The following is a 21,786-nucleotide window of genomic DNA, read 5'->3' on the forward strand; positions in this document are numbered from 1 at the left end:
AGCCCACCCTGTTCCTCCACAGCCATCCAAGAAACTCCCTGGGTGCCTTCAGGCTAGTCACTCTCTCTCAGGCCAGCCCACATCCCAGGGTGGAGGTAGAATAAAATGGAGATCCTCTCAGAAGACACTCTGATCTCAAATATTTGACAGAAATCAGATACACTTTAAGAATAAAACTGACTGAAAGGGCCTGCTCCTCCCTGCAAGGCAGAAGCAGTGAAAATGGGCAAAGTAAATTGAGGTGCATGTGAATAATACTGGATAATGTAAGTCATATTTGCTTTGATTAGGAAAAGAAAACTGGAACACAGCGCAGATGGGTCAGCCCCTCCCCCCTAAGAACCTAAAGGTTGTACTATTAGATGTCATTCCAAGCTATTCTTTATGACAAGGGTGATTTCTGGTAAATTTACAAAATTTTGTAGATGTACAAAACTATAGGCATGGACAGTAACAGCTAAATGGATCCGGAGTGGAATCTGAATACCTTGCAGAACAATTTACACAAAGCAAAAGCATATTTTCTGCAGTTTTACCTTAGGCTGAAAAATGCATTCTGTTTTCCTCCAGCCCAACCTGAAGGGATTGTGAACACTCTCTCGGGCTCTGTCCAACCTTCTTTATTGGAAGCAACTGGATAGTCAGGATCCAGCTTTTGCTGCTCTTGGTAACCGAATATTGAAGCAAAAGCATTCAAAGGCTAGTGAGAGAGCAGGGGGGCCACACAGCTGCCGCAACAAGAGGCTGCAGGGGCACTGAGCTACTCCATCGGGTGGGGGATGCCAGTTATTGAAGGTAGGGAGTGAAGCACAGAATCTCACATCCACTTTCATCCATGCAGAACTCCCTTTTTCAGCTTGAACAAAAGAGGTGATCCACCATGAGCATTTTCTCACTACTTCTGAGGTCTTATTTTTCTTCGTTCTTTTTTTTTTTTTTTGCTGACAACTGCAATGTGCAAGGCTGTTCGCAGCCATGAAACAAAAGGATTAGTACAAAGGCAGTATGAAATGGTATGCACAAAGTTCAATTCAACATAGTTTTATTTTAACAAGGAGGCAAAACAAGAATTTGCTAAGAATTTGCTCTGCTAAGCAGGAACTGCACCCGTCCCACAAAATGAACTCACAGAGGGGAAAGTAGGGGAGCCAAAGGAAGCACGGCAAAGCCAGATTCCTGGGGGAATAATTTCTCCTCACAGCAATCAGAATCTCTCTTGTGGGCTTGGGAGTAAGAATGCTATATCTACCAAGCATCTTTTAAGCACTGCAGATTTAAAGCTGAAAAGAATGACAAGCCAATTGTCAGCAAGTGACCATGGCCACCACACAAGTAAATCAAAACTGCTTTATAAAAAAGATTAATATAATAAGAATTCTCATTTTATTCATGCTACAGGCTTTTTTTAATCTACTATATTCAGAAGTTTCTTATAAAACTGTGATCCTGAAAATGTGTTCAGTTTGACATTGGGAAGGAAAAGAAGTATGAAAGGAGTCTGGATGAACAAATGAAGATGCTAACATCATTCAAGAAGAGATCTGTAATTGGATGGAAGGAGGAAAATGAATTTCCCCACTGCGCCATGCTGTCTTTAAAATTTCAGCAGAAAAGGGGGGAGGGGGGGAAAACCTTTAAAAGATATAGTTCTAAATTCAGTTGGGGGAAAATTCCTGTAAATTAAAAACGCTACAGAGTTTGGTCCCAATACTTTCTATTCAGATGTTTATTCTTCCCCCAACTCTATTCATTATATGTATATATTCATGAAGATCTTTCTGAAATTAACCATTTAAGGGCATATTGTCAATATATATGTAAATGCTTAAAATAAAGGATTTTTTTTAAAAAATCCACAAACAGGAAAAAGGAAAACAAAAGAGCAAGACATTACTCATCTCTATCACCACATTTAAAAAAGACAGAAATGATTGCCAAAAATAGTGGGCACAACTCTACCGTCCTCCAGGGTCACTGAGAAACCAAAGAGCAGGAAAACATTCAACTAGCCAATCAGAATCAAAAACAACCCCCCACCTCCCGTCCTCGTGTCACCAGCGGCTCCTACTCTGCCACGGGTGGGAGGACATCCTTGTCTTCCCTGTTCTCCGGCCCGCTCTCGTCGTCCTCTATCTCGCCCTCTTCGCCACTGAACTTGTCGTGAGCCCACTTGGGGCTGGTGCTTGACTTGCGATACAGGAACCGTCCCCGGCCTCGGGGGAAGAGGCCTCGGCCCCGGCCCCGGTTCGCCCACTTCTCGCCACCTTCGCCCTCTCGGTCATCGTGCTGAAGGAGAAAAGGGAGTCAGCTGGTAAGCTCTAGCCACTGAAACCCACACTCCCCATGCTTCCTCAGCCCCTGACGCAAATGGGAGCCTGGCTTTGGCCGGGGTGGGGCTCAATCGTAACCAGGAAAGTTCTGCCCGAAGGGTCAGGATCGCCCAGCCCCACCCAACGGGAGGAGGCGCTCACGCACCAAATAGTACTTCTTGCTCTTGGGTGTGTATTCGGGGTCCCAATCCTCCTCCCGGTTTCGCTTCTGGAAGTCAGCGCTGGTGCCGCTGTTGTTGGTGTTGGTGTTGCCGGAAAAGGTACCCCTTCCCCAGCCACGGCCTCTGGCCCGGAACTGCTGCTAAAGAGGAGGAGGCAGAGCAGGGCTAAGTCTGAAGCCCCTTCTCTGTCAATTTGTTCTGGGATGGGGGGGGGGGAATTACTCAAATGGGAAAGGAAAAGGGAAACCTAAATGGAGGGGTTTTCTTTGCCTCTGGAAATGACTTCAAGACAACTGGAAGTCACAGGCTGCTTTGATTTGTTTCAACTTTTAAAAAATCACTCTGGAGAGATCTGTCCGTGTTTATGCTCCACCAGAGTTTGGAAATATTGAGATATATTATTTTCAAGCAGGGGCCTAAAGAGCTCAAAGCAGAAGACTATCTTAAGTCACAGAATGAGACACCTTTAGGACCAAGGATCACATTTGGCCATGAGCACTAGAAAGCAGGCTGGGCCAGGATAAAATCTAGATTAATTCAATTAAAATTAATTAGTGGCAGCTAATAAGATAATTCTCAGAATTTAATAGTTTTTCTCCTTTCGTCCAACTAAGCAGTCCACTTTGGTGATAATTTCTAGAGGGGCTTTGCAGGGCACAGGAGATGTATACCCTTAAAGGACACTCACAAATGTTCCTCGGGCTCTGCCCCGGTCGCTCGGGCCGGCAAACTCCTTGGTGCCAAGGCGGGATTTGTCAAAGCCGGAGGCAGGGGCCTCCTCCCGTTCCTCAGTTTCCTCAGGATACTCCTCTGCTTTATAGGAGCGTGAAGACTGTGAGGACGAAGAGCTTGACCTCGATCTCTCCCGGACACGTCGGTGCTTCCTGGGACACCAAAGACACAGAAGAGCTGGCTCGAAGCAGAATCACAGAGACTCAGTAATCCCTTTACTTGTTAGGGGGAGAAACTACCTTAAAAATGAGTCAGGGCCTGCACTGCCCTTTGTCTTATGGAAAACTGAAACCTAGGACAGCCGTCCCCAACCTTTCTGACTCTGTGGACCAGCAAAAAAAAAAAAAAGGGGGGGGGGAGAGAGAGAGGATGGTTTCACACATGCACCCACCACTTACACAAATGGAGCTCTACCCCGGATCGGGGTAGAGAGGGCATACCTGGGCAGCCACAGCCAACAAATGATACAAAGCTAAGTAGCTGCCTTGGTCCCACTCTCTCCCCAAGGGAAAGATCTAATTCCTGAAAACAAAATTACCACTCAGTCAATCCTTTTCTTTCTATAGCAGCCAGAATAAATTTACAGGTGCAAATGCCTTTACTGACTGCACTCCATAAACAAAAGGGGCAATAATTAGGTCTCAGATTTTCCCCGTTTTAAGAGCAAGAATGGCATTTGTTTAATCCCAATCTTGGGGAATCTGAGCAAAAACACTGGGCATCTCTCTTCTTTGTCAACATTTTATTTTTATAGCTATGAAATGGAAGGAACTGTCTGTACTGCTAATTAATTAAACCTGTATGTCATTAGGCTCCCAGTGAACAATCAATGTAAACCAGGGTACGGCTGCTTTAGCACAGTCCAGGTATCACCAGAGAGTCCCACAGGCCTAGTTTCTCTTGAAAGCAGCTCTTCAAACGCTAAACTCAATTTCTGCAGGACTGCAAAGCTGACTTCAGTGAAGCACTGTTGAAGTAAAAATGGCACATATATTGTGCAAGGTAACTTGTTACTTTGTCTTCTTATATATCCTTCAATATCCAAGTTTTTTTTTTTAAAAAAAAAGAGGGATTCATTTTAACAGGGACGAGGGAAAGTAAGAACATTCTCAGTATACCTCCATGGTAAAGGGGGTCTGAGTAGGCAAAAAGTCTGCACAAGGCCAAATTTGATCGATCTCCCCAGGCCCTGGAGCAGCACGTGAACTGCTCCAGCCTCTTGGCACTTTGGAGCAGGGGACTTAGATCTCATGAATCCTGGCAACTTGACAGAGCCTCATCCTCCACGCTTAATGGGGAATAAAACCAAATCACAAATGTTGAGGTTACTTTTGACATTCTGGTGCCTTGAAACTAGTAATTAAAATTATTCCTAAAAAACAGCCTCCCCAGAAAACAAAGTGTGCCCCTCCCTGCTTGCATGAGGTGGCAGCTGGATCTGATGAATATGCAGTAAAGGGGCATCGGATTGTTCAATGTTCCTCTTGAATGAGAAATTCTGGAAATTCAGCTCTACACATCTTGAGGACATGCAGGCTGGGAAAGACTCTCCTCATTGCTAACACTGGGGGGCAGGGGGGTTCTGCAAGCCGTGGAACCATTTCAATTAAAAGGAAATAATAATGGGGGGGAGAGGAATACGTGCTCCCCTCTAACTTACTTCTTTTTGGAGCCTTTGTGAGGCCTCTCTGTTTTCTCTGCTGATCGTTCTCTTGAATGACTGGAAGGCCTGGATTCCACAGATTCTCTCGACTTTCCTCGCTTATCTTTCTCCTTATGTTTTTTACGTCTTTCAATGTCAAGGCGCAGGTCAACTGGATCATCTTTGTATTTGCTCTCAGCCTGGAAGAAGAAAAACAGTAAGGAAAAGGATTTTAAACTGAGCCTTTAGCAGCTTCTTCACAGATGCAGCGTTGATCTTATTTAGGACAGGAACCACCAAGGACATCACACACATTATGTTGCTGTTGCAAACAAATTGTCTGAAAACAGGGAAACTCTCCCACTCTTTCTGCACTCATTTCTCTCCCAGCCAGAGTACAGAAGGGTCTTGGCCAAGTTATTAAACCAGGTAAAGTGAGAGAGAAACTCAGCCAAAGCCAAGACCTTTCTGTGCAACTTCAAGGGCCACCACCACTAAATAAAACCAAAAGCTATCACTTCTATTTGGGGCAGGGAAAAAATACTGGTCATGTGCTGCCAGAAATTGACTTAAAAATCATAGAATCCCCCTCTTCCTAAAACAGGATTCCTTCCCCAAAAATGGGAAGCCTGGCTGTGGATACTGAGAGAAAATGAGAAAGGGAAGCATCCAGCTGCAATTCAGCCTCAGAAGCTTTGCAGAAAAGTTTCACCCTGGATCAATTTATATGTAGGAGTAACCCAGGAGATCCATGCTTTTGTCCAGTCTCCCTCCAACACTTATGCATTTTGAAGACTCTTGCTAAGAATCACCACTTAAGCTTAGATTTGTGCACTGCAAACACATCAAGCACACATACACAAAAACAGGCCTGAAAAAACTTCTGTTGATGGAAACCAAATGAAGGAGAAAGCAGTTTGGGCCCAGGAGACAAAGTCTGGTGCCTGGGCCTTTTGCATAGCTTCATCTGCCCAAAGGAACCCTAGATTCTGCTTCAACTGCTCAGCAATGGACTAAGTTTCTCTTCCCTTTCCTCGCTTCCTTCTTGCTCCTTGCCAAACCTATTATTTGCTATTGGAAATATGACTTCTTTGAAACATTGAACTTTGAAAGTACAATAAATGTGCAACTAATCGCTGCTTCTGAATTATTGTCATGTTTATTTAGCACCTGCATAATGGAACTGCAGATAACCATCACATATCCTTGGGAGATTGAGATTTTCTCCAGAGCAGAAAAGGAGAAAAGAATAAGCAGGAATCAGAGAAAATACTGTAGTCGGAAAACTAAATTTTATGTCAAAGCCGAGCCTTCATAGGAAGCACTGCAATTATCCATCCAAGAAATCATTTTAGATCTGTACAAGTCTTGCTGCTTATTATTGAAACAGTTGATCCACGCAGAGCCTTGACCCAATTCAACAGCTTCCAGTCTGGCACAAGGCAAGACCGCACAATAACAGGTCAAAGAAGAGTTCCCTTAACCCCAACGAGAAGCATTAGCAGCTCTCTGTTAAAGCAGTACTTACACAAGTCTATAGTACCCTTCCCAGTAAAAATATAGGATAGCCCCATTAGAGCAGAAATTGGCACTTGTTCTTAGGAGAATTTTTTATTTTTTTTTTATTTTTGCACTTGTGCATTCCACAGGTGAAGAGTAACCCTTTGCAGTTCAGAAGACAAAGACGACTTTATCACCACAGTGGAAACTGGTTTGTCACCAAGTATCACCATCCAAACCCGGAGATGTAGCCATTATTCAATGCATTCCATTCCTCACAGAGCTAAGCAGTTCTTGTTTGCAAATCAGAAGAATGTCCCTATTCATGTGTCCACATGCACATAACATAACTTTGCGTTCACCATCGGGGCTCATCTATTGTCTTTCAGAAGCGACAGGGGTTTTGATAAAACAGAGAACACAGGCATGATAGGAAAGTAAACAGTTTCATAGCATTGTTAAAATACTTTAAAACAAACTTGCATGAAGGTGAAGAGACAATGCTTAAAGATGAAATACTTCTGTTTAAAAACTATAAATAATAATATTAAAATAAAGGGCCTACTGAAATGTCACTGTGCATATCTAAAAGGCTTCCATTTTCAACAGCATTTTAAAATAAATGAATAGAATTCAACAGGAAATGACACATTAGCAAAAATGTTCTTTGATTTGGCTTATTTACAATTTGATTTAATTTCCTCTTTCTGACATGCATGTCTTTTTGAAAACATGGTTGGAAAATATCACGGGTAAGACAAGTGATTTAGTTATACTTACAAGCATCAAAATATCACAAAAAGTCTCTTCCATCATCAAGGTCACTTGTTTCCAAAAATCCACTTTTTGTCTCAAGCTCAACCTCAATTGACTTTGTGGTCATTTACCATATTTCTAACCACTTCACAAAGGTTGTTGATACATTTTTTTAATAAAAATTAACCCTTTGTAGTTCATTTTTAGAATTATGCCCATCCTTGAAAGAAAAACACAAACTTAAGTAGAGAGCAAGTTAAATTAAAAAAAAATCACTTTTTTTAAAAAACCCAAAGTTCATGCCCAAAGCACACAGATGAACCCAAATCAAAAGCATCCGTTTACCTTGTAGCTTGCTTCTTTGGAACTTTTGATCTCCTCTTGTGAGAATCCATGTTTTCTAAAAGAACTTGGAGAAATGTCTATCCTCCTAAACACAGAAAGGCAAGCCACGATTAAGAGACACCCTTTTTTTTTTTTGGTCTTTTTTGATGATCAGATTATGAACAAACCTGGTCAGTTTCACCCTCTTACTAATGTTTTGGGGGATTTTAAGACTGGGAGTAAAGTCATCTCAGAGGTAAACAACTCTCATCCCACTCTTAAAAGGCGGAGATTGCTTTCTTCAGACTATTTTTCAGCAGTTGTAAGGAAATTGCCTGTCTCTATCTTATCTGCAATAGCTCTACAGGAAGTTGGGAGGCTGTTTAGTTTTAATTACTTGATTTTCAGTGTGTATTCCTTTGATTTTAACTTCATTTTCATTAAGATCGCTATGTTGGGTTTTTGGTGGGAGGGAGTCCTTATTTCTTTTCCCACTGCTAGGGTTGTGCCCTGATGCATATCTCCAAATGGTTTACAATGGTTAAAAACAATACAACGAAGAGAATAAAAATGACTTCTTCACCAGAGGAAGAAACTACCACAAACAGCACAATTCTGTCACCACCTGTGTTCTGGAACAGCAGCCCTCCAAGGTGTCTCAGCCCTGGCTGCGCTCAAAACAGCTCTGAAAAGTTGGCTTCAGCCTTGGGATCCTGCACGTTTGTCTTTTAATGGCTGTTTTTATTTTAACAACAAATGGATTTTTAAAATAGTATGGTATCCTTGTGCTTACCATGCAACCACCGGCACTCATTGTACGGGTGGACAGTTTTATGAGTGAAGGGTTCACCCCTGAGTTATAAATACTCTCCTTTACTGGTAGCTTTATAGTTTGTAAAAGAAAAAACCCTCTGCCCAATGCCTGTGGAATGAGTCAGGTCTTTTAAAGGCAGGCAGGGTCAGGGATGGGCTGTTCCAAAAGGCAGGCAAAACCACACAGGAGGCTCTGCAGCCCAGCAGACACCATCGTTGGATGGATGCGAAGCAATGCAGGCCAGCCTTATTGGACAGGCAGGCACAATTGCAGATAGGAGGACCTGCAGATGGCCAAGCTCTACACCATGTAGGCTTACAGATGACGACTAGTACCATCAACTGCACCTGGAAGCCCACCAAGGGAAGCCCCTTGAGAAAGAGCGACACCACATGGACGTAGCAGGTAGGACCGTAACTGCTTTGGCCACCACATTTTGGACCAATTGTAGCCTCCGAGTAGTCTTCAATGGCAGCTCTCTGTAAAGTGCACTAGAGTAGTCCTTGACGTACAACCACAATTAAGCCCAACACTTCCATTGCTAAGTGAGACAGTTAAGTGAATCACTGCAGTTGGTAAGTTAGTGACATGTTTGTTGAGTGAATCTGGCTTTCCCATGAACTTTGCTTGCTAGAAAGTTGCAAAATGTGATCACATCATCCCAGGATATTGCAAACCATCATAAATATGAGTCAATTTTCAAGCATCTGAATTTAAATCACGTCACCATGGGATGCTGCAATGGTTGTAAATGTGTTGAGGACTACCTGTAATCCACACACAAGACTATAAACAGAGCCACGTAACCCAAGAAAGGGATGAATCTGGGCAAAAGCTTTCTTGGTCACATCTGCTACCACTCCTTGAGCAAGAGCGGAGTCCATTCCCCCTTCCCTCCTTCCCCAAAACTATGCACTAGACCCATCTGGGAAACTGCAGCTGACCAACAGCTACAGCTGATCAATCTCTGGAACTGGATGGTCTACAGCCACTGAGTCTTGCTGGAGTGAATTTCAGCTTTATAACATGACGTTTGGCTGACTGAACCGCCTGGCATCTTGTAACAGATGGGTACAAATGATTGTAATAAATAAATAAGCTTGTATAACGCTACCTAACCCTGGATGATATGCCACCTTTTGGGACCCTGATTGTGAGACCCCTCATGGCCTTGGAGAAGCTGCCATTGCTAATCCTGGGATAAGGCAAAGATATGTTGAGATAAATGTTGTGCATTCTCTTGAAACACTGCAAAGTTATAAACCACAGCATGGAACAATCTAACAGAATTTGGCTTCCTTGAAGTCTCTGTTTGCTTTTGGTCCTTAGCATTGAGGAAACATGTCTTAATTTATGGGAATGCTATTCATCCTGCTAAATGTTCAGGAAATTCAATAAAGTTTCAGCACTCATACCTTTTTTGGCCAATTATTAATATTTTTGCACAGAATCTGTGGCCGTAGTGATAAGTTTTAACCTGTGAGATGTTGGGGCTGGGGGAAGCAGGTCAGGACAAGCAGGTAAAAATTCATCTGCCCATACATGCGTAATCTTTCCCCCCACATGCTCCTTCAATCAAGCAGTGCTTGGTCCTGATCAGCTGCCTAACACCAAGCAGTCAACTGACAGGTTGATTTTGCTGTGCAAGGACCACAAAGGCTTTCAAAGCCTTCATGATTTTCAGCTATAAAGTAAAATCAAATACTAGGCATAGAACGTCTCCTGCATAAATTTTGTTTTAGAAATTATTTCAAAAGAGAAGAGAATTTCAGATCATTTTTCATAGGGTGCGTTTGGGCTTCTTTCAGTTATGAGGTTGCTGAAAGTAATATATGAATGTGGAGTACTGTATACATGGTCCCCTCTCCAGCAGTCTGCGGATTCCCCGGTTTCCCATGATTTCCCAATCCTTTTCCTTTCTCTGTAAAAATCCAGGGAAATTGTACACCCAGCCCTGCATCTTTTAAAAGACCATTTGGGTCTTTTAAAAGACCATTTGGGTCTTTTAAAGACCATTTGGGTCTCTATTGCAAGCCTTAAAACCCTGCAATCTCTCTTCCTGTGTGTGTCCCATGCTAAGGCTCCCTCGGTTCTCCCACTTGAGCCTACTCTGCTTTCATGCCAAGTTCCACTCACCTGTGGATTTCAGGGCTTTTGCTCTTAGCCGACTCCTGCTCTGCCCGCTTGAGGTATTTTGTAAAGCGTTCATTCAACGTCATTCCTGAAGACCCAAAGTGATGCTCTGTTGGTTTGCGATGAGGAAACACCATATTGTTAATATTGTATATAGACTTTAGGACAAGATAAAAGTGGGCTCTGCAACAGATTCAAGAAGCAAACAGTAGAGAAGTGAAGAGGGGGGTGAAGAGAGAAAGAAGAGAGGATCCACCTCACTGCTTAGATGTATAAAAGTCTTTTAACTGGAAGCTCCTCCTGGCACTAAAGTCACCTGATGCTACTAAGCGTGATGTGGAGCAGGAGCCTCCTGAAAAATAAGGAGCGTTCTATGCCACTCTTCACTTTCGCAACTATCCTGCTCCTAGACTTTTTATTCCAGACCCTGAATTTCAGACATTTTAATCCATTTTTTTTCACTGCTTAGGTAGAAGCAGACAAAGAAGTGGAAAGAACAGAAAGCAGACAATAATGCTAAGCCATATCTGGAGAATTGTTTTCTTTCTCTTGGCTCAGAGAAGGCCAGCTATTCCATGGGGCTACAGTCCAGTAACTAGACTGCTCAAAAAAATAAAGGGAACACAAGCAGAAGACATCCGAGATCTGAATGAATGAAATAGCCTTATTAAATACTTTGTTCTTTACATACAGTAGTTTTGTGTTCCCTTTAGTTGTTTGAGCAGTGTATAAACTACTGTATGTAAAGAACAAAGTATTTAATAAGGCTATTTCATTCATTCAGATCTCGGATGTCTTCTGCTTGTGTTCCCTTTATTTTTTTGAGCAGTATATTTTCTCCAGTCTCATCTGTCTCTCTGGGTCATATATGTGTGTGTATGTGGGTCTATGTATAATGGTTGTCTTTTGAGAGCTGAATGCAAAGAAATTTCATGTTAATGTATGCTGATTGTACATTTAAAGTAACAACAAAGTTCTGTTCTATTCTATTCTATTCCATTCCCCTATGAATTATTGTGTTTCCTGATAAGGTTGCTGCAATTCAATAGCAAGGCTTCAGAATCCTACAATGTGCATCTTCAGGGCTACACACGTTCTCAGTCACCAATCTTCTCCTTGTGACAATGTTGTTACCATTTGTTCACAAAGGTCCTGCACAATAACTCATGTCTAGAGAGGTGAAGCTGTTTAGTTCTGGGCTAGGCACGTTCACTGTATCTGTCAGTACCACACAGCCATTGCATAGGTCCTTTAGGTCCAGATTCAATACATGTTCCCAATTTGAATGTTTTTTCCTATTGGCTCAACACTAGTAGGAATTTTCTTTGGGGCTGACTTTGAAGATTATTGGGAAAGTTCAATTAGCACAAAAGGTGGTTGCCTACAGCTGGCAGATGAGTAACACTGGTTTTACAGATGCTGTATTGGCTTCCTCTAGGTTTATGGGTACCATTCAAAATACTAGTTTTAACTTGTGAGCTTTTACAGCTTCATTCCCAGATATTTCCCATCTCTTTCAAACAGAACTGTACCATTCCATGTGCTCATCTCAGCATGATGCATAAAGCTTCCTCCTCTGAGACTGGGATGTCGGGCCAGCAACCCCTGACTGCAGACTTTCTCTTCAAAACAGCCTCCACACAGTTTATAACACCCTAAAGTACTGCTGTGATTTCTATCTGAAATACTGATATATGAAAACCGTAAATATATAAATAATTTGCAACAATCAGGAATAAATAAAATGATTTGGGTTAATTTATTTCTGTTTGACTCATCTTAGAAGAAGAACTAAATAGAAGTTCAACTGAATCAAAATCAGCTAAGAGATAAAATGAAGAAATTGTTCCAGAATCTTTCAAAAACAATTCCTATAAAATAATATAGGAATGAATCATAGGGCTGGAAGGGACCTTGGAGGTCCTCTAGTCCAACCCACTGCCCAAGGCAGTTATCAATCCAATCTCCTGCACGTTGCAGAATTCACTACATCTTCCCTATGGAAGAATTTCCCCATTTGCTCTACTGAAAAGAAACAGAGAACTGTGCACCAATTTCTGAGAAAGCAGCAGTGCCAGGATGGCCTACAAAGTCCAGGGAACTCACCTTTCACGTGATGGACAATGGTCACTATGTGCTGAGCAAAGAGCTCTGAGGGACTTCGCTGAGACTGGGCCGACTGGATGTGATGGAAAATGGAACGGAACTCCTGTTCCTTTTTATTGCTGTGCACCAAATCACGACATAACTTGCGCTCCTGTGCCAAAATCCCACTTGGGCTGTAAAGACATACGCAAAAAATCATGTAAGAATGGTTACAGCTGCCACAGAAGGCCACTTCCAGGCTGGAAATCACAGCGATGTAAAATGTGGCACTCTAAAAGTCAAGAGATTATGGTATACCCACCTTCTGAGGATTATTCTTCTGGTATTATTTCTCCAAATCCAGATCCACACTAATATCATTTTTCTCACTGTAGCCCAGCTTCAAGAAGAGAGGAATGGGAAATTTGTCCCTAAGAGCTGTGAAATGAAAGCCATTCCCATTCCTCTCTTCTTGAAGCTGGGGCTACAGTGAGAAAAAAGATATTAGTGTGGATCTAATATCCATAGTAAGCCACAAGCAATGTTTCAGTAAGCAAGAAACACAGTGTTGCTTTAGTATAAAAAGGCAAGTTAAGCAGTCATTATGTGAAGAAAGGAATCCAGAGTGGGTGGGTGTAATCATAACATCAGTTCTTCACTATGATGCTGGATGACAGTCAGAATTGATCTCATTGGAAACTGCTGAATAAGGATCAGGATTAGCACAGAGGTCCTGCAACAAATATATTAATTCATGTGTACAACGTATTTTCTCTTCTCTCCCCCACTCCACTAATGTGCATGCTACTTTTCAGACTGGCAAGCTTTGAGACAAAAATGCTGGGCACCATGTACTGTCTAAATACAGGCTTATAAAGGGCTTTTGATCATGCTTAATAAATGAGATTTGAGGCTTCGTTTTCACTGGCCAAGAGAAGAATGAGACTTCTATACCGCTATTAGCATAACTGCATCTGAGTTAACCTGGATTAAAAACAGCATTAATTAGGGTCAGATTTCAGGCGAGACCTAATAAGCATTGGTTCTATTTTTATAGACATGCGTAATTTATCTATAATTACACTAAGAGTGGTTTTGTGCACGAGTCTGGAACTCTGAGTGTGTGAGTGTATTAGTACTTAGTATTAGTACCACTTAATAAGACCACACTTGGAATCTTGCATCCAGTTTTGGCCACATTACAAAAAATATGTTGAGACTTTGGAAAAAGTGCAAAGACAACCAACTAAGACAATTAAAGGCCTGGAGACTAAAATATATGAAGAACAGTTTCAGGATTTGGGTTTAGTTAGTCTAGAGAAAAGAAGGACTAGGGGAGACAGTATTCCAGTATTTGAGGAGCTGCCCCAAAGAAGAGGGGATCAAATTATTTTCCAAAGCACCAGAGGGCAGGAGAAGAAACAATGGATGGAAATGAATCAAGGAGAGAAGCAATCTGGAATTAAGGAGAAACTTCCTGACAGTGAGAATAATCAACCAGTGGAATGGCTTCCCTCCAGAAGTTGTGGGTGCTCCATTGACCGAGGCTTTTAAGAAGAGACTGGACAGCCACTTCTCTGAAATGGTCTAGGGCAAGGATCTTCAAACTTGGCAAGTTTACGACTTGTGGACTTCAACTCCCAGAATTCCTGAGCTAACATGACTGGAGGAGGAGTTCTGGGAGTTGAAGTCCACAAGTCTTAAAGCTGTCAAGTTTGAAGACCCCTGGTCTAGGATCTCCTGCTCGAGTAGGGGGTTGGACTAGAAGACCTCCAAGGTTCCTTCCATTTCTATTCTGATTGATTGCTTGAAAGAGCCAATCTTCTGGCTGGGTTGATAACTTTGCATGACACCCAGCTCCAATGTGGGTTTTTTAACATTTCATGTATTTTATTGTAAGTCGACGAATGGCTATTTAAGTCAAATACATAAGATAATAATAGCCACTCTTATGGTGCTTCAGTGAGGATCTTTTTCAGTTTTCATTCTAAATAGACTGTAACCCAGGTCTGCACAACTTTTCCTCGGCTGAGGGTTACATTTTACTTTTGATTGTGTGCTAAAAAAGCCCCCATTTTTTGAGTTAACACTAAATGTTACCTAAATTATATTTAGTTCATACTTTTTTACGAAGCAACTGGCACCCATGTATTTTTAGCAGCAAGAGCAAGTACAGTGCTCTATAAATAGAAATTTGGGCTTATTTTTAAACAGCTCCTGATTTATTCTTTCTATTGAGAGAGGGAATAGAACAGGCATTCATATCTTCCCCAACCTCCCTTTTCCTTCTTTTCCTACAAAGCCAGACATGCTGAATGCCTCACCGAGCAAGATCCTCATCAAAGGAATCCATTCGAAGGTTGACCTGGGTTTCACGAGTAATGGAAAAGGAGGATTTGCCCGCGGCCAGGCCCTCTCCCCGCATGCTCGTCTTCTCTCTGCTCTCTGGGACCTTTCGGGGTGGGGGAGAAGTTGCCATTTTTTCCTGGCCTGCTTTGTAAGTGGTGACTCGGAAGTTCTTCTCTGGAACAAACCCTCGGTGCCCGGCTTCTCCTCTTTTGGCTGCCTGCCTCTCGTCTTTCTTGGAGGAGTCAGTATAGGACTCCTCTGCCATCTCTTCTGCTTTCCTCGGCTTCTCCTTGGCTGCAGGTAAATAAACCAGGCCTTCCCATTTGCCTGCCCGATCTTCGTCCTGGCTTTTGCTGGAAGCAGGCACTGTCTTCACAAACTTGGGCTCCTCATCCTCATCCTCATCAAAATTGGATTCCTTCCGTCCTTTGCCCTTGACTTTCTTTTCTGGCTCCTCTGCCTCCTCTTTGCCATAGTGGGCTTCCTTGTGGAATTCAGCCATTTTCTTTTCAAAATCATCTCGGACTTTATAGCGCTTTGGGGACTGATTCCCACGATACATCTTTTCTGTATCAGCTTTAGAGGCGTAAGGATCCAACTTTGTTTTACCATCGGCTAATCCCATCTCAGAAAAGCTTCCTTTCTCTTTCATTTTGTCCTTTTCTACATTCGACAATTTCTGCTCTTTGTCCTTCCCATTCTCAGCTTTTTGTTCTTCCAGGTACCTATGAGTAAAGAGAGGGGATATTTCAGGCAGTTATTCCTGGAAGATCTAATCAAGCCATCTGGAAAAGATCCTGTTGATGATGTGTGACCCATGTTTATTTAGCTTCTTTTGCATTGTTTAACACCTGAACCTGGGAACAAATACCTTAGCAACAGCAATAAAATGTCAATCTTTCTACAATCTTTTGCCACAGCTAGAAGGCAGAAAATATGTAAAAGATCTTACCCAACCTGTGTATTCATTTACAAACCTGTTTCTGAAGAATTAAACCATCAACATTTTCACTTTGGACTGCTGTGCTTTTAAGTAACACACAATGGAAATAAAAGGCTCAAAAGCTACTTCAAATATTTGAAGGCATGTCTCCTATGGAAGCTATAGACAATTCAAAACACAAATAAAGCAAAAAAGTTAATGGGGAAAATACTTAATTGGCTGGGAGGAAATGAACACTTATCAAGAATGGCAATGTTTAACTAGATCTGATGATTTAATCTGATACCAGTGATTATTGCATCTAGCTCTAAAAACAGTTTAATGTTCAATCAGAGGTGGAATTCAAAACAGCTCTAGCTGCAATACAACTATCCTTCCATACTAAATGGGCTTTTAAAAGGAATGTGTAAATTACCAAGATTATCAAATCAGCTAATATGTTTAACATCCGTATATTGATATGGATGTTTTCATAACATGGCGGTTATTTTTAAAACATGCAAGTAACATGCAAGTATACATCCTGCCCAAGGATGTATATCACAACTGTCGCTTTCATTATTTAATTTTTACTGGATGTACAAGTTGACTTTTGAACACACTTGTTAGAAGTGAAGCCCAAGAATGGATTCCAAAGGTCGACAAATATTGTGTGTGTTCTTTCAAATATCTTGCCAAATGCTTCTGAAAGCATACCAGAAAGGTTCTGCTCCAGAACAATGATTATAGCAGTGTTCTGAAATCTGATTTACACTACCTTATTTGCAATAATGGATGTTTGAAGAGGCAACAGTGTTAAAATTCTAAGCTGTACATTCAGAGATTCAACAGAGAAATTCAACACATTTCTACAATGTTTATAATACAAAAAAATCCAAAATAATATTTCTGCAGATTTCTGTTTAAATTGTGATCAATCTCCTACCTCCTGTCTCTAAAGACATTCCTATGTTATGCAATTTTTAACAACTCTTTTGTATCCATGTATCCTGGCTTACTTAGTTTAAACTATTTTAGAACTCTCTCAGAAAAGAAGAATAAGTTAAAGTTTAAAGAAGTTTAAAATATACCATTTAACATGGTAAACTGAGGGAATATATTCCTGCTATTCCCCATATTGTAAGCCATCAGTCTATTCAAATCGTACTCTACCTTGGATCACCAAATCTTGTGTTGCCACATAGCAACAAATAAATGATAGCTGTGAAAGCAACCCCAATGCAGCTCTAATAATATTCCAGTAATGTCTAAAAATCAGCTTTTCCTGATAAGAGTACAAAAATTTCCTCCCTGGACAGCAGAGGCCAGAATTAATGGCCACATAGTTGCATTGCACCATTTATCTTGTAAACTATTGCTTTGTGAACCTCTCAGAGTGTGCTATAAAGCACTATGGAGCAGTATATAAGTCTAAGTGCTACTGCTATTATCAATTTTTTTTTTAAAGTAAGCTATTGTTATAAGTTTAGGGGAAAAATATCTTCATGCAGGAGTCCCAATAATTAGTTAGTTAGCTCTGCCCTGCCATTCAATCCCCAATAATGAAAGGGGGAAATGGATGGGTGAATTCTTCCTAAATTTGCACTGCCCAGTGCAATTTGTGCCATTTCTCTTCAAGACTGAACCCTACTGGAGCACAGAGCCTTTTCACTGTAATACACATTAAGGATTTAAATCCTTCAGGAAAGCTCAACAAGCATCCTAATGAACTGCCTTCCATTCTTGGTTAAAAATCTGTCCAATTCTAAAAATAATAACAACTGAGAAGTGTGTGTTTAAAATTCATGTTTTTACATTTAAAATAAATACCCCTTTGGTGATATAGGGATGTTTTCTAGCTCTTTATTTTTCCCCAAATTCAGAATTCTAACTCTTAAGTTAAATACATAAGGCTGAACTTAGGCAAGCCTTGGGATTTATGTACCCTCCCTCTGGCACTGCTCCCAGATTCAGAAGCTTTTGCTTCTCTTTTCAATTAGCGGTGCTTTGCTTCCTAATGTCTGAAAAAATATGGCTACTTTTACAGGCATTAGGATTAGTGGCAGTAAACATCAGGTTATAGTTCATAAGATAATTTGGATTCCCCTAGCCACTCTCATCCATGATTTGTATTGGATAAAGCCACAAACTGGGGTTTAATCTAAAACAGAAGTTTAGTGTTTAGTGTCACCAAGACAGGAATACAGAAAATACAAGCCTGAAGTTTCTTCTACAGCCTACCTAACATTAAAGCACAGGTGACTGGTCCATTTCAATTAGTGTGAACAATGCCACTGGCTGGGTTTCACAAAAAGCATGGATTTCAGGCTCCACTGTTCACAATTTCCATTCTAACAATTCATTTCAAGCTTGTTAGCTCACTCAGGCAAAGACCAAATTCCAATTGCAAGCTGGTTTTTTGCTAAGTATAGTGTAATAAAAATTCCATTCATGTGGACAGAACAGGGAATTGGTTAATTTAAAAAAAGTTTTACAAGGACACCCAGGCTCTGTTATGCGGGACTATTTCAGACAGTTCTGGAAAATGCATGAAAAAGGTGAATTCTGGAATGAATCCAATCCCAAATCAAAACTGCATTTAACTTCTTGGACGGCCATTTTTCAAACTATATTTAATGTATATACGTAATTTGTACCTATCAGTAAAATCAGAATGCGAACCACTTGATGATTTATCTCCCAATTTCTAAAATATATAAATAAGGTTATTTTAAAATATTTGTAAATATTAATTTTGAGTAGAGCTTTGAATCTGAAATGTGACATTACTGATATTCAATTAATTTTTAACCAAAAACATCTTCAGCTATTTATGTGAATAATATTATAGGTGGCCCTTGACTTATACCACAGGACACTGAAACCATTGGTAGTAGATACCTGCCGGTTGCCAAGTTGCCAGATTTTGATCACGTGACCATGTGGGGGGAGGGGAAGGTGCTGCAACAGTCATAAAATGTGCAAGGATCTGTTGCAAATCACTTTTTTCAGTGCCATTGTAACTTTGAACAGTTGCTAAACTAACGCTTCTAAGTTAAGGATTACCTGTATTTAAAATTACTCAAGTTAAACATGCATTCAGGGTGTGGAATAGTTTCCCAAAATACCTCTTTTATTTCTTCTAATTTAATTTAGTTACTTTTTTCATGAAATGGATTGTATCCAAACGAAGCCTGGTTTAGGTAGCTTGTTAAAATAATATAAAGTGCTCTTCATTATGATTTAAACCTCACTGGAAGGAATAGCAGCAAATTTAGTCTGGATCCAATTCATTGCTAGCAGCAAATATCCAACAGCAATAGCACTTAGACTTATATACCGCTTCACAGTGCTTTACAGCCCTCTCTTAAGCGGTCTACACAGTCAGTCTATTGCCCCCAACAATCTGGGTCCTCATTTTACCCACCTCGGAGGGATGGAAGGCTGAGTCAACCTTGTGCCTGGTGAGATTTGATCTGCCAAACTGCTGGCAGTCGGTGATCAGCAGAAGTAGACTGCAGTACTGCACTCTAACCACTATGCCACCACGGCTCCACCAAGAGCAACTTATTCCACGGCCACATCAAAGAAAGGGCAATCATTCCATTAACCCACATTATTTTTAGCAGCTAAATTATGCATCCAGCTTCCAACCAAAAAAAGGGAACAATTAATCAATTCCAGGAGTTAAGACCACTTGCCTCTTGGAAAAGGCTGACCCTATTTCCTCCTTCTGAGAGGCCCCATAAATGGAACTGATTGTTGTGGGGCTTTTGCATACTGGGCTCTTCCTGGTTGGGCTCAGGCTGGCTAAACCATGCTCAAACTGATGTGAGCCTGCCTGAAAGGAGCTGCCGCTCTGCAGAGCTGAGCCCAGCTGGGAAGGATTGGAAGATGTTGGACTGGGCTTCTGAAGTGGGCTTGGCCTGGGTGATCGGCGTCTGACTACGACTGATTGGAGAGGGCTCTTTAGCGCTGGACTCCGCTCTTTGGGACTCAACTCTGTCATGGCAGAGGCCCTTGAGGCTGCGCTGGTGCCGTAGGTTCCCACATCCTGCCAGGGTTTTGACCCCTCTGAAGACTTGACATCCTGGGCAGTTCCTCCTGAGAAGGGTTGTTCCTTGGAGTCATCCCCTTGGTTGTCCCCAGCACCTTGGGACCCCCGAGCCTCCTTAGATTTCTTTTCCTTTAACGACCAACGCTTGGAGGACTCAGCTCTGCTGTGATTAGAAGATGACCGAGATGATGAAGACCTTCTTGAACGATCGGATGATGATTTGTCAGAGTTTCGAGAATGACTTCGGGATCTCGGAGAGGGAGACCTCCTCTTTGGTGACCGAGAACGAGAACGCCCCCTTCGAGGGCTGTATGTTTGGCGGTAGTTTTGCCAATTAGACCTGTAATTTCCATAACCACCTCGGTTATATTGGCCCCACGGGTAGAATCCTCTATTTCTTCCACGGAAGTAATAGGGTCTCCGATAGCCTCTGTTATGACCTCGAAAATCCCGGTTCTGATATACTCGCTGATGGTTCCTCTCCCTGTTATGAGATGGAGAATATGATCTTGAGCGGGACCTAGAACTGAGGAGAAAAAAGATATTTGGTAAATATACATAATACTTTTCAATGTAATTCAAAAACCTATTCTTTCTTGCATGACAGGATAAAGATTCCCTTTCTAGAATTTCTTAGAACAATCCTCCTTACTAAAAAGCTACCATTAAGAAGAATTTACCAGCTAGAAGAAATTGGTTACTGCAGTTGCTTTGATTTTCCTACAAAAGCATTATTAAGATACACGGGTACTGAGAAAGAGGCAGTCGCTTCTAAATATCAACTACAATGGATTGAATTGAATTTAGAATGAATGAATGAGCTGGAAGGGACCTTGGAGGTCTTCTAGTCCAGCCCTCTGTTCAAGCAGGAGAACCTATACTATTTCAGATAAGTGACTGAATCTATCTTTGTAGGAGTAGGGAAATAACTTTAAAAAAGGAACGCAAGGAAGATTACATAAACAAGTTTGGCCCTAGGAAAGAGGAAGGGATGGGAAAGAATCTCAAGGTAATCTTGTCTTGATTCACTCTTGAGAAGGCAGAAGGTAACTCTGTCAGGCTTTCAATATTCTATTATTATACCCTATAAGAGAATTCCAGTAATTCTTGTGATGCCTCTTTCCTGACCTACCCTACCCTACCTCAAAGGACTATCAGTCTTCTAAAACTCCTGCTGCAATAGAGAACAAACCTGGCAGAGATTGAATGAAACCTATAAATTAAACCCTGAAAACAGAGAAATTAATTTAAAAAATGAACAGAACCAAATTTGATCTATATCACTGTAGTAAAAAAGCTGAAATCTACTATAAAGCTAAACAAAGCCTTATGATTATAAATCATATAACACTGGAGGTGTACTTTGTGACATGTGTAAAGTTTTGAGCAAGTCCATTTTATTTTGCTATAAATGGTATAACTAACATCACCTTAGAAAGCCAATGTAGTTCGAAGGCCAAAACTATGACTAGGTAAACCCAAATCCTGACTTTGGAACATACATACTCAGCCTAATATATCTTGCAGCACTGTTACAAGGATGTAAGTCAACATAAAAAGTCACTGCTGTGTAGCAACACAATACACCTTTCTCCCTGATAAAAACAGGAAAGAGACCAACTTACCTGGGATACTGTCTCATTCGCAAACAGTTCCAGGAACATAAGAAAGACGAAACAGACACACAGCCTAGTGCATCCAGTGAAAGCGAGCTAATTAACAGTAGTTCTAAAAGAACTAATCAGCCCACAGAAGAACCAGTCCCCAAGCGGTTATGTTAACAATTACTGAAGACCAGTTGCCTGGAGGTTGTTCACAAAAATCATTTCGAAAGACACGCTAACGTGGGATGCAGCCCAAGTTGTACAACAGCAAAGAAGGTTTTGTTGGCCTAAATAATCAATAATAAAATCACTCCACAAAGTTAGGAGAAATGAAGAGAAAGGCAAATGACTGACTCATACCCTAAACAGACTGTCAA

The 21,786-nt window shown here is 41.3% G+C and overlaps 1 protein-coding gene across 6 annotated transcripts in view; it reads right to left on the bottom strand.

Moving 5' to 3' along the window:
• Nucleotides 1-1,025: 1,025 nt before the first annotated feature.
• Nucleotides 1,026-21,786, bottom strand: part of THRAP3 (thyroid hormone receptor associated protein 3) — a 39,806-nt gene continuing 19,045 nt past the window's right edge. For 2 of the 6 annotated variants that reach the window (XM_034413295.2, XM_087876739.1), the window contains exons 4-12: nt 19,450-20,331; nt 14,802-15,551; nt 12,499-12,671; nt 10,396-10,501; nt 7,467-7,551; nt 4,884-5,065; nt 3,180-3,375; nt 2,476-2,628; nt 1,026-2,286 (exon numbers count right to left, since the gene is read on the bottom strand). In XM_034413295.2, the coding sequence (XP_034269186.2) occupies nt 2,065-2,286; nt 2,476-2,628; nt 3,180-3,375; nt 4,884-5,065; nt 7,467-7,551; nt 10,396-10,501; nt 12,499-12,671; nt 14,802-15,551; nt 19,450-20,331 (2,749 nt within the window). In that variant the 3' untranslated portion in view covers nt 1,026-2,064. Of the gene's footprint in view, nt 2,287-2,475; nt 2,632-3,179; nt 3,376-4,883; nt 5,066-7,466; nt 7,552-10,395; nt 10,502-12,498; nt 12,672-14,801; nt 15,552-19,449; nt 20,332-21,786 lie in introns of all 6 variants that reach the window. The other 4 variants (XM_034413294.2, XM_087876738.1, XM_034413297.2 and 1 more) reach the window with 2 other exon arrangements.

The sequence above is a fragment of the Pantherophis guttatus genome, chromosome 10 (assembly GCF_059756535.1).
Source record: "Pantherophis guttatus breed Tessera chromosome 10, ASM5975653v1, whole genome shotgun sequence".
Classification (NCBI taxonomy): domain Eukaryota; kingdom Metazoa; phylum Chordata; class Lepidosauria; order Squamata; family Colubridae; genus Pantherophis; species Pantherophis guttatus.